The sequence below is a fragment of the Nymphaea colorata genome, chromosome 12, assembly GCF_008831285.2.
Source record: "Nymphaea colorata isolate Beijing-Zhang1983 chromosome 12, ASM883128v2, whole genome shotgun sequence".
Lineage (NCBI taxonomy): Eukaryota > Viridiplantae > Streptophyta > Magnoliopsida > Nymphaeales > Nymphaeaceae > Nymphaea > Nymphaea colorata.
In genome coordinates, this window is record NC_045149.1 from 12541831 (window position 1) to 12554607 (window position 12777).

A 12777-nucleotide genomic window follows, 5' to 3' on the forward strand; every position below is an offset into this window, starting at 1 on the left:
ATCTCTATTTAAGTAGAGATTAGGGCACGATATGAAATAAGAAAAATTTTCCGTCTCTGTCTCTCTCTCTCTCTCTCATATTCCTTCCTCCATTGTGTAACATTATATAAGGGTACCCAAGTAATGCACAAAATAACAAGTCTGACGAGTTGGGGACAGGATACAACTTAAATAATGTTGGATCTGAAGCCAGATCCACAAACATGGACTTGGCTTCTTATTCTCTTCATTGTTAACGTCCCTTCACATCCCTCATCACAAGTGAGTAAAGTGCATTGGGAGCAAAGCATGTCAAATAACTGTATATTTATTTACAAGGCCATAGGCCCTTGTGAGCCATCTAGGGCTTTTTACAAATTTGCCTGCAAATGGTTGGCATGTGAACATTTACTACTGTTTTTCGTATGGAAGCTGCAAGCATAATAAATATGAGAAATAATCTCTCCAATATTTTGAAAATATCTTTGATATTACCTACATTTTTAAGCCAACCAAAAATATCGGCAAAAAACATTCCAGTATTTTTAGATATCACCAAAAGTAAATGATGCAATATTGTCACTAGTGTTAGATCATCCTGCGGCATTCTTAATAATTTTTCCTAATTTTTCTTCCTTTTGTCTGTATTCTTTGGGTGCAATTTTTATTTGTTTTCTTTTTATGTTCTTACATATCTTTTCTACTTGTTTATATTTTTTCAAGAAATATATTAGAAAACCTTGTATCTCAGAATTTATTCTTTTTTCTATTAAAATGTCTGAGACTTTCTCAATTAAAGCCTTGCGTAGAAATTGTTGAAAGAATTTCAGCCACTGTGGCTTCCATTGATTGGTGGCTTTGGCAAGTTTACTGGTTATCATTATGTGAATAGAGGAGTTGGAAAAGTGCACCTTTTATGAGATGATATCCTGTAAGTCAATATAGTTGGTTCTGTTGGTTGGGCCAAACTTGTGTCCTTATCTGCCTCATTTGCGAGACCAACCTAGTGAATGGCCAAGGGCCAAGAAAACTTAACAAAGTCTCAGGATTACCTGACACATGAGTATGTATGAACATTTTATAAAAAATGGCTCATTCTGGAAAAAAGTTTCAGTAGAAAGACTTGTAAACATTATCGAAAAGGAGGTAAACTTTAGTTTTTATGTTAAATGCATGAATTGTTTAATAACTCCCTTGTATCTTTGTCCCCCTTAACCCGGAAACTTTTAAGGGAGCTGATTGCTTTCCTGCTTCTAGCGAATATATGGAACAGGAGATGTTTACCCAAAGCCTTTGAAGCTTCCTAAAGGGGACTACACTTTGCGAATGTCTATAAGGTACTATTAAATCATTGATTCTAATGTGGAAAGCTTTTCATGCGTTTCAGTTCTATCTCAGATATTTTCCATGATTATTGCATAACTTTTAACTGCCAAAATTTTGCAAGCCAATAATAGGTTTACATTGATGAATCATGCACAGTTGCACTTAATGAAAATAGGTGATCTGTTAATGTGGCTTGTTATAAAGCTGCTTTCCTATTTTTTTTTCATATTCTGCTGCTATTTTTGCGTTGTATGTATTCCTTAAAATTCTTGTGTCAGGAGGCATTTTTTCATGCAATTAAAAGAATGCAGAGTACCTCTGTTTCATCTAACGCTGTTTGATATGATAAATGGACTGTAAAAGCTGACTGTTCAAAGTTCAAACTGCTTTCTATCAAGCATATGGCTGAAGTCCTTGAGTAGTTCAATTGTTTTTGAGCATTGGGACTTCATTATGTTAAAATGATGCAAGTTTATGTCTTAAATGTTGAGGAGAAAACACTAATCTTGTCTTAATGATATTCATAGCTTACTCTTTCTATTAATGATGATATCCTTGTCTAAATGGGTAAGAATTACATCATTCCTACTTTTGATCTTCTGTTTCATACATGATTTTCTGAAAGTGAGGAGGCTAATATGTTCAATTTGTAGATTTTGACAACATAAAGGGGGTTGTTAAGCCATAATTATGAAGGCTCATTGTTGTTTCTCCTCGTAGTGATTTAACCATGTCCACCTCTTCCCTTCCACTTTCAGTCATTAGATATATTTCTGGCTTCACCGCCAACTTGGTTGAATCCTTCCATGCTGCTTTAAAGGAATGTTTCACGTTAACGTTCTTAGAATGAACACAAATATCTCGAACGTTTTGGACCTAACCCAGGATCTATGTCACATAGGCGCAGGGTTACGGGTGCACAATTTTTCAAAAAATATTAGGTTCTGGTGCGGCGATGATGTATGTATATGTATATAAATCATTTGCTACATAGTTATTTAACAGTTTAGTGGCTGCCTTGTTACCTATATTTATATATAAACTTTTTGTATAGAGATAATTTAGTTATATTCACATTTAAAATGGTCGGTTTTGGCCCGGTTTGGCTAAATGAACCGGATGTGCTATGTCGAACAGACATCATCACCAGCACCAGCATCGACAGGGGTGCGACATGGGTGCAGCAGCCATTAGAAGCACCCATGGTGCAGCTATGGACATTTTGATGACAACTGGTAATATTGTCAAAATGTATCAGTATTTTAAAATATTACCAGAACTAATAATGTCATGATATTATTGCAATATTATTCCAAGTTATTCTCTATTTTCTTGACTTTTCCATGTCTATTTTGTCATATTTTAAGCTGATTAAACATGTGTTCTTTTTCCATCTGGTTTCCTTTTTGGCATTCAAAATGCCTTTATATTTTCTATAAAATTTTGCCAGGAAAAATATTGGAAAACTTATTAGCTCATCATTTCTCTTTTCTTTTTCATATTTTTAAGTTTTAAAAAATTCCAATGGTTCACTAATGTTCTCTGAAGAAAGTCACATCTTGATAAGTACATCAGAAAAAAAGCCTTCTTAGGAAGTTGCAAGAAATGATATTAGCGACTGAGTGGAACATATGCAATCATGGATGTGCAGATGCTTAGATTTGGGCTTGAGAGTGCACGACCGGAACTGAAACTAATCATTTACATCTAATTAATTGAACAAACCTCCTTGAAATATATTATCATTTTTCTAAACCTCCTCTCGATAGAATAATATAAAATATAATAAAATAAGTGATAGAAAATAATAATTTTTTTTTTGTTATAAATAGGGGTTGCCACCCCCTTTGGTGTGCAGCGTGAGGGAGAAGAGGAGCGTGAGGGAGAAGAGGAGAAGGAGAGAGAAGAGGAGAAAGAGAGAGAGAGGAAAGAGAATGAGAGGGTAGAGAGAGAAAAACGAGGAGAGAGAAAGTGTCCATCGGCAACGAAATTTGCCTAATTTTTGATCTCGTGCGTTGTAATCACTTGGAGTAGAGACTTTGCTAAAATATCAGGTATAATAAAAGTTATTGCAGTTTTCCCATTTACATGTAAAATTTTTTATTTTTAACCATAGAATTTTCCTGCCCAAAATTTAGGGTTTCATTTTTTTGTTTTCACATTGTTTATTCTCAGTTTTCACTAGTGCTTTCAAGCCAGACTGAAAATCAGTAATGTAGAACAATAGAAGTCAATGACATGCCTCTATCATAAAAAATTAATGCTGTTTCAAATAACAAATTTATTAATATATAACATCAGAGTTTAACAATTAATATATTTTGGATTTTTAGTATGTTATTTTCATATTTTGCTCAATAATACCTTCGTCGGAATCTATAAATTTTGAATCATGAATGTGTTATTTTGTTTGTTTGAATTCTTATTTTTTGTTTTTATATATATATATATATATATTGTTTGCTAAAACGGCTGTACCCCCATGTCCGAGTTTTTTTTGAAAATAGTCTGAACCGTACCTATGTGACATAGTATTCAAAACAATGTAAGACCTGAAGCAAATCATTATTTGGCAGCACAAAGAGAGAAAAACAGAAGTGTTCAAAGGAATTTTACCAAGCAGTTGGTGAGCAGGCAGTCTTTTCTCAGCAGCAGATAGCACAGATTCTTCAGTAATAAATAGCTTGGAACAACAATAATACAGGCTCTGATACGATGTTATAGCTGTTAATCAGCTAAATAAGATTACAAAACAAAGTACTATGACCCAAAGAAATGCAGTATGACTCTGAATAATATTATTAATCACTCAAAAAGCTGTTCAAAAATAGCTTATTTAAACAGATAATATCTGATATATATATATATATATATATATCTATATATATAAAAGGAGCTAAAAACAAAGCAAGAAAGAGCAGCAAGGAGTTAGCTATTGGGCTGGCTCGAACGGCTCTAAAAGCTTGGTCAAACCCAGCTTTGACCAACCTAGGCTCACACAGAATTAAAAAAAAAAAATACAAATACAAATTGACAGATATATATAACAGTCATATGCATGCAAAACTACAACCATACATGCATTGAAGCATATATAATTATAGATTATACATATACATACATATAGGCTGAATGTGAATTCTATATATATATACAAGATTTACAGTAAGTCTAACCAATCCACACTCCCTGGAAAGATTGCAGCCTTATGCCATGTCCAAGATCTTCTGAATCACAAATTGGAGAGGTTTGAATCTGATGAGGTAAGAAAGCAAGAAGAGAAGAAGATAGTCAGTGAGGATATCTTTCTTGTGACACATTTGTTTGCTACGCTACTTGTTCTTTTGTGCAGCTAGACCTTTTCACTACATAGAATGGAACAATAACACTGGGTTTATGTGATAAAATTCATGTTGAATATGTCTTATTCTGATACCTTTTCTACTTTTCAGGTGTTCTGTTAAAATCTTACCCAATTCATTCAATAATTTTCTCATAGAAAACTGTTCATATTTTGTGCTTATTGCATTAGCTCATCTAATTATTTTGCAGGCACGAAAACATACATTATCTTGAGAAAATGAAGGAACTTGTTTTGTTCATCGAAAGAAACTTGGAAGCCAAGGTACTTGATATTAAATTTCACTATCTCGATCAACCATTTTCTAAAAGAAACTGAACTGAGAAGATGTATTTGCTGTTGCTTTCCTTCCTGCTATGGAGTTTACTTCCTGACTATTCCATCTTTAGCACCTTACTCCTATTCTCCTTTGAAGTCTCATTCTTTCCTAAATCTTTGAGCGATTGCTATGTATTGTTGTTGGCATGACAGTTTTCTAATTCATTGATTATTTTACTTTCTGAGTTATTAGCATTTCTTTCTGTCATGCTTTTTGTTTTTACATTTGCTGGGATAGGAAATTTAAAGAAATTAGGGTACCATCTTATTTTCTGTATTATATAGTAAGAATCCAAATTGTGGTTCCTAAACTAATTTGATGCATTATTTGGAGGCTTTGAAACATCTCTTTTGAACTAAATATTCAACATATCCTTTTTAATTGGTTTCAGGATTTCATACACTTGAGCTGCTTTAGTCAACCAGATGGACCTATAACTGGGAACAGCAGCTTTACATCCTTGGTTTTAGTACCTGGGTAAGTCTATTATAATTGGCAACCTTCATTTTAAGTTGGAGTTGCCTACAGATATTCACATCATATGCTACTCTATGAGTCATGATTTAAGTTGCTTAAGAACACTTGTTTGTGTTTTTCCTCAGCGAAAGGGAGGCCTTTTATGTGGGCCCACCACCCAAGGACAAACTTCCAAAGGTAGGGAGGCATTTAAACTTTATTTGTTTTGTCTCTTTCTTAACCATGTGAGCATGTTACAGTGTTGTTCAGCTGGATCTATACTGCTTGGTGAGATCAGCTATGGGAGCCTCTCCCTTGGAGCAAAGGAAGATGGAAAAAACACTCAGACCTGTCCTGTTTTCTACCCATTATCGTATATGGTTCCACCTAAGGTTGGAAATTTTCTTCATATTGTTCGCTGAACATGCTTCCATTTGAACTATTTGTGAACCAGAATAAAATTGTGACTAGATTAATTTTAACAAATGATACTTCTTCTCTCAGCTTGATGAGAAGGATAAAGAAAAAGATGGTTTTGATAGCAAAAAGAGCTTATCTGAGCGTGTAGACGAAGAGGTATGTTTGTTAAGTAGTTGTGATTTGAGGACATAATGAATATCCAGAAGGAAATGCACATTAAATTCTTGTTGGGTGATTGCAGCTAATCACTGAAACATGGCTGCATATACTGATGACCAGGACCTGCTTACGACTTTCCTATACTAGTTTATAGGAACACAATGTCATGTCATTTTATGTGATCTCTTATGCTTAAGGAATCTTAAACTTCCTTGTATGTGTTTTGAGTTGCTATCCTTGAAGTAAGCCCAAGAGTATTTCACTTTGCCCGCTATCCTTGAAGTAAGCCCAAGAGTATTTCACTTTGCCCTTTTCAGTTCATTATTGCTTTCAAGTTTCACGTTTTTTTAATTTTTGCTCCATCGCTTACTCCTGTTTTCGTGTGAATTCCTATTAGGGGGAATCTGAGTGAACCATTTACACGCAAGATAATCAATGTTTTTCGTGTTTTGGGCTTGTTGCAACTTACACTAAGGAGGGTGAAAATCAATAAATGTTAGACCTTGAAGGAAGTGAGAAGAGAGGAAGGAAAGAGAACAAAGAGTTATATAGGGAGAGAGAGAGAGAGTCACATCCCAACCTTTTTACTCACAAATAATTTTTTTTTTGGTTAAAACTTAAAACGTCGAGGTGCGACGATATAACGATTCAAAAGGAGCTATGCAAATCAAAAGACAATGGGGCAAACTTTTCGTCTATGTCACATATGTATGGGTACAGGTACAGACCATTTTCAAAAAATTTGGGTGCGGGGGTACGGCCATACACACACGCGGACATATATATATATATACATCAAAAAATTTCAAAATGAATAACATATTTATAAATCATGATCCAAAACACAATATGGAAGTAATTAACATACAAATATATCAACTTTCTTGATTCTCCGTCGCATCATCAAGATTAGAAGGAGCAACAGGTCACACTTTTAAGATATATTGACATCGCTATGATTATGGCTCACACTATTATCGAAGAGTCAAGTTATAGAGAAGGGATCGATTTTTGAAACATTGTATGGAAGATTTTAAATGAAAAGTTGTGAGGAACTATGTACAAGAAATGTTTAGAGTGAAAAAGGAAACAAGAAAAGAGAGGGGGATTTTTAATTTTCAACTAAAAAACTGGACAACTTTGGACTCGGTCAAAGTTGACAGAGTCCGAAAATGGACAAAAATGATCCCGAGTACGTTGACCGTACTCGGTGCTGCGTTGACCGCACCTTTGCCACACCTAGGGCCGTACCCGTACCATGCAGGTACTCCTCCTTAAGAGGAGTACCCGTGTGACATAGCTTTTCGTTATATAGTAAATTCAGTTCATACAAAATTCACTTCATATTTCTTAATAACACATATGACAAAAATACCCCAAAACCACAACATTGATGTCTAACAAAAACAAGACATCAATGAGACCAAAACATGACGCGTCGGCACTACAATAGACAAAAAATCTCTCCAGTAGGATGTGAGTTGAGTCATCTAATCAACCTGCTGTCCCGGGTCCGCCAAAACCTGAAAAAGTAAACAACAGAAGGCTTAGCCTTTGCAGTATGACAACAAACCAGATAAATCCCTAACTCTCTCAGGTAAGGGCTTAAATCTGTGATATAACAAATACGAAAATAAAACACTATCATGTCATGATAGGAGCATGTAGTCACATGACTTGTCATGGAAGCTCCTCGCATATACCACAACATGTATAGACCGCTCAATGGCCAGCATATTCATTTCATTCACATACACTTCATTCACATTGTTTTCATTTACATTAGCTTTAGTGAATTAACAGTTCCTGTGAATGCAAACATAGGCACGTGCACACGACAGACTGTGACACCCCGACCCTTTAACCCTCAAACTATTTTTTTTTTTAAACATAAAGCATCGAGGTGTGACTACCCAACAATTCAAAAAGACGATGAGCCAAGCAATTCAAAACAATGGGGCGAACTTTCATTAATATAACCATTTTGTTTCATACAAATTCACATCTATGTGCATGACCAAAATGCCCCAAAATCAATAACATTGATGCCTAACAAAAAGAAGACATCAATAAAACCAAAACATGACGCGCCGGCACTACAAACGACAATCCCAAAACCACCCCAGTAGGACGTGAGTGAAGCCATCCGCTCAACCTGTTGCCCCGGGTCTGCCAAAACCTGAAAAAGAAAACAACTGAAGGCTCAGCCTTCGCAGTATGGCAACAAGCCAGAAAAATGCCAAACCCTCTCAAGTAAGGCTCAAATAAAGGGACAAATATCAACCCATCTATCGTCATGTCGCGTCTGAGTGCGACACGTAAAAGCCACTTGATGGCCACACTAACACAACATCAGTCACATGCGAAGCATGCTTAAACATAACACTTGCATTCATATCAATCACATATACGTCAGTCACATGCATTCTGTCAAACACTTTGCATTTTCATTAACTTTAGTGCATTAACAGTTCCTGTGGGTGCAACACAGGCACGTGCACACCGCGGGCGGCCTACAGCCGAGAGACAACCCCCGTGGTGGCCCATAACAGTATGGATCCATTTCACCCGCTGCAGCGGTAGAGCACTCATCCCTGTATGTGTGACGTCCAAGGTGAGATACTCAGCCTTCCCTAGGACACCCAGGTTGGGAAGGCAGGAGCCCAACGCTCCAAGCACAACACACAACAGAACCCTGGGGCCTTGCACCGCCTGCGCTCTGACAGGCGAGACCAGTGGCAATCAAGGGGGACGTCTCCCAAACACATAGCCACATCCCACTGGTCTCTCATCTCTTAGTTATTCATTCTTATCATTATAGTTACACATTCACAAGATGACTGGCTAGCACACGAGGTTAGTACACTTCCCGAGTGCACCCACACCTCCGATTACCTCCACATGAGGTCTATACATACAGTAACAGTCATTGCTAGCCGTCATACCATACGGGTACAACTACCCTCCAAAACATCCATTTGCATCATTGCCCACGGCAATGCATATGCAACAACATACACATTCATATCAATCATCACATCAATCCTCACATCAATCATGTCAATCACCTCTTCGAAAAACTTAGCCAATCCACAGAGAGTAGTCTCGATCTGCGGTTGGCTCGTAGCTGTCCTATGCAGTTATCATTCTATGATGCTTTCTAATGCACAATTGGGGTCGAGGAGACACTCGACTCGATACCCCACCTCATCTGTCCTAAACAGATATCAATTCTAGCATGCACATACCAATGCGTAACTTTTTTAAATCGAATGACTAATAATCTTTCTAACCCATTCATATCATGTAAGCAACATACACATACTCAATCACAAAACCGTCAATCAATTAACATCACAATCCTAGGATCCCTTGATCCTAGGAGCACCCAATCACACAATTGCCCCAGGCAGGAATTTGCCTGGAAAGTTGCCATACCTGTGGCGCGCTCATCAAATTCTTCAAAATGCCTCAAGCTTCGAACTCAAGGTCGACGGGATGAGCCCGGTGCACCTGCAAACATAAACAAGAATAAGGTTTCTACTAGATACCTACACCAATCAAACAGAAACGAACAGATACAAAAATAAAATCCTTGAGGCACGTGTCAGCGCCTCAAGAGGGTATCGACAGGTAGTGTCGACCAACGGGCTCTCCACAAGGCCTCCTCCTTTACGTCTTGACGTTGCCTTGAATTATCAAAGCCTTCAACCATCAATCAAACCGTCACTAAATCCTTCCTCAATAACGTTCTTTAAGTAAGACATCAACCTCAAGTCACATCCCAAAACGCATATATCCCTAATTAACTTCATGATACACCCGTTCACCGAAGTCTGCGCTACACTCCCTAAGACGGTTCCAAAACTTCCCCACAACCTCACAATCTCTACCATGTTTCCTTAAAGCTTCGAAACTTAATCCATCATGCTTAAACGATCATTAAATACATGAATCATCACTTTCCAACGCAAATCCTAAGTTTCCCTCAAAAACAAAATTACTAACATGCGTCCCAAAATCATCAATTCTAAGCTCTAGCATGCTCGAACCATAATTATACATGCTCTAAAAGATAATAGTCAATAATTTGGGCTTGATTAGGTCTCGCTCACCCTCAATCAAGAATTTGAACTGCTGCAACGCCTCCGGCAGTCACCTCAAACGATCAATTGGTCCCCGAACGGCAAAAATCGTGCTAAACCTCCACCACCAACACTGCCTACTCGCTGCTAGGAGGGGAAAAACACGTTTCCCAAGCTGGAATCCTAACAAACAAGGTTGAAAACCGTGAGGGAGTGCTCGATTGGGATAAGGGAAAAAACAATTTAAAAGAAAATGGGAAGAACGAGCTCACTTAGGATACGTGAGGCAAGGGAAGACAGACAGAGAGAGAGATTCAGACAGAAAAAGGGAAGAAGGGCAGTGAGGGGAGAGGACGAGAGAGAAGAGAGAGTCGGTGGGAGAGTAAGGAGAGGGACCGTGTGGGAGAGGGCTATCGGAAAGGGGGGGAAAAGAGAGGGGCGAGAGAGAGGAAGAGAGAGCATTCGATAGGGAGGGCAAAGGAACATGAGAGTGGTGGAGAAGGGAAACAAAGAACGAGAGAGAGAGAGTTTTACCAAGCCGCCGCCGCTGCCACCTCCGTCGCCGTCGCTGCCGCTGCCCCCTTCAGTCACCTTCGCCGCTGCTCCACCCACCGCCCTCGAGCTTCACCAAGCTACTGTCGTAGCAGACGGAGAGGGGGAAAGGCGGAGAAGAAGGAAAGACGGGGGAGGGGAGGCGGGGTCGGGGTCGGGCTCGCTCACGAGTGAGGGGCTCGGGTCCGGGTCTGGACCCTGACCCGACCCGTCCCGCCAAACAACGAGCGTCACACAGACGACCTATAGTCAGGAGACAACCCCCTTGGTGGCCCGAAACGATACAGATCCGTTCACGCTGTAGTGGTAGAGGAATCATCCGTAGATGTGTGAATTCCAAGGAGAGTTGCTCAGCCTTCCCTTCGACACCCAGGTTGGAAAGGCGAGAACCCAATGCTCCAAGCATATCACACAACGATATCCTGAGGCCTTGCACTGCCTACGCTCCGAGCAAGCGAGACCAGTGGCGAGGGCGGGACATCTCCCAAACACGTTGCCATAACCCACTGGCCTCACATCTATTATTCTTTCTTACTTATTATTATGATAGCATATTAACAAAATGACCGACTAGCACAGGTTCACTTCACGAGTGCACCCATACCTCTATACGCCTCCACACGAGGGCCACACATATAGTCAATACTCTTAGCTAGCTGTCATAACTTTACGGGTACCACTACCCTTCAAATTCATTCAATTGTATCATGCCAACGACAATGCATACAAAACATATTGCAACATTCACATCAATCAAACACATCAATCACATCTTACAAAACTTAGCCGAACCACTGACAGTAGTCTCGATCCGTGATTGGCTCGTAGCTGTCCTATACAATTATCATTCTAGGATGCTTCTTAATGCACAATTGGGATCGAGGAGATACTCGACTCGATACCCCGCCTAATCTGCCTAAGCAGTTATAAGTGCTAGCCTATGACACACGGACACGACAGTTTAGCCCACATACCCATTCCGACACGCAGACACGCGGATCTGGACACGGGACACGGGTGGGACATGCCAAAAAATAAAAGTTATTAATTTAATGTTTTTTTTTCATTTTATCATTTTTTTGCGATGCATCTAATTATTTCCATGAACAATCCTGTCAAATACTGAGCACTTTTGTGATAAACCAACTTTCTTACCAGATTGTAAAAGTGAACTATTAATTTAATGTTTTTTTTCATTTTATCATTTTTGAGAATATAAAATTTTGAAAATTTTGAAAATTGTGGTGTCTGTACCCGTACCCTCACCCATGTGACATAGGTGCTAGCATGCATTTGCAATTGCGTAGTAATTTAAAAAACATTTAACTAATCTCATAATTGTTCCATCACACACATACACTCATATAGAGATAGGAACATTATAACACACAGGAATCAACCAAACACAACATAGGATCCAATAATCCTAAAGAGGACGCACTCCAAATTTGGCACCAGGTAGGGATTCGTGTGGAATGCCGCCATACCTGTCGCGTGTCGCCAAAATATCCAAAACGCCTTGAGCTTAGAATCTTGTTGCTTAAGGTCTACTCGACGTGCCCGGTGTACCTGCAAACATAATCAATCGATAAGTTATCTACTCGCTTCGCTTTACAATCTATACAAGTATAAAATAGAATCATTGAGGCGTAGGTCAGTGCCTCAAGAGGGTGCTGAACAGGTAGTATCGACCCATAAACCCCTCCAATAGGTCTCTTTTCCAACAAGTGATGTAGTATGCACATCAACAATAACATACGACACGAGTTCGCTAAAACGGCTCCACAACATCAAAATCTCTACCATGCTTCCAAACTACTTCAATTATTAGTCTCACCATGCTAAAAGGATAATCATATGCATAAATCATCGTCCCTCCACAACTGTCCTAGACCTTCCCCAAAATAGCAAAGTCGCTAACCTGCATTCTAAATCATTGAATCTTGAGTCTAGCATACTCAAATAATAATTATACTTGCACTAACAGAAAATCTTGGACAATTTAGGCTCGATTTGGCCTCGCTCACCCCACTCTTAGAGTCCTAACTGCTGGAGTGTTCCCGGCAGCCACCTCAAGTGTTCGACTAAGCACCAACACCAAAGATTGTTTGTTGTCGTCG

At 38.8% G+C, this 12777-nt stretch overlaps 1 protein-coding gene across 4 annotated transcripts in view; it reads left to right on the forward strand.

The window, feature by feature from the left end:
- LOC116265646 (tripeptidyl-peptidase 2) overlaps positions 1-12777 on the forward strand; it is a 109013-nt gene that overhangs the window by 49512 nt on the left and 46724 nt on the right. For 3 of the 4 annotated variants that reach the window (XM_031646395.2, XM_031646391.2, XM_031646392.2), the window contains 6 exons: positions 1237-1316; positions 4858-4930; positions 5377-5462; positions 5588-5639; positions 5702-5833; positions 5946-6017. In XM_031646395.2, coding sequence (XP_031502255.1) covers positions 1237-1316; positions 4858-4930; positions 5377-5462; positions 5588-5639; positions 5702-5833; positions 5946-6017 — 495 coding nt within the window. The remainder of the gene's footprint in view (positions 1-1236; positions 1317-4857; positions 4931-5376; positions 5463-5587; positions 5640-5701; positions 5834-5945; positions 6018-12777) is intronic. The other variant, XM_031646393.2, reaches the window with a different exon arrangement.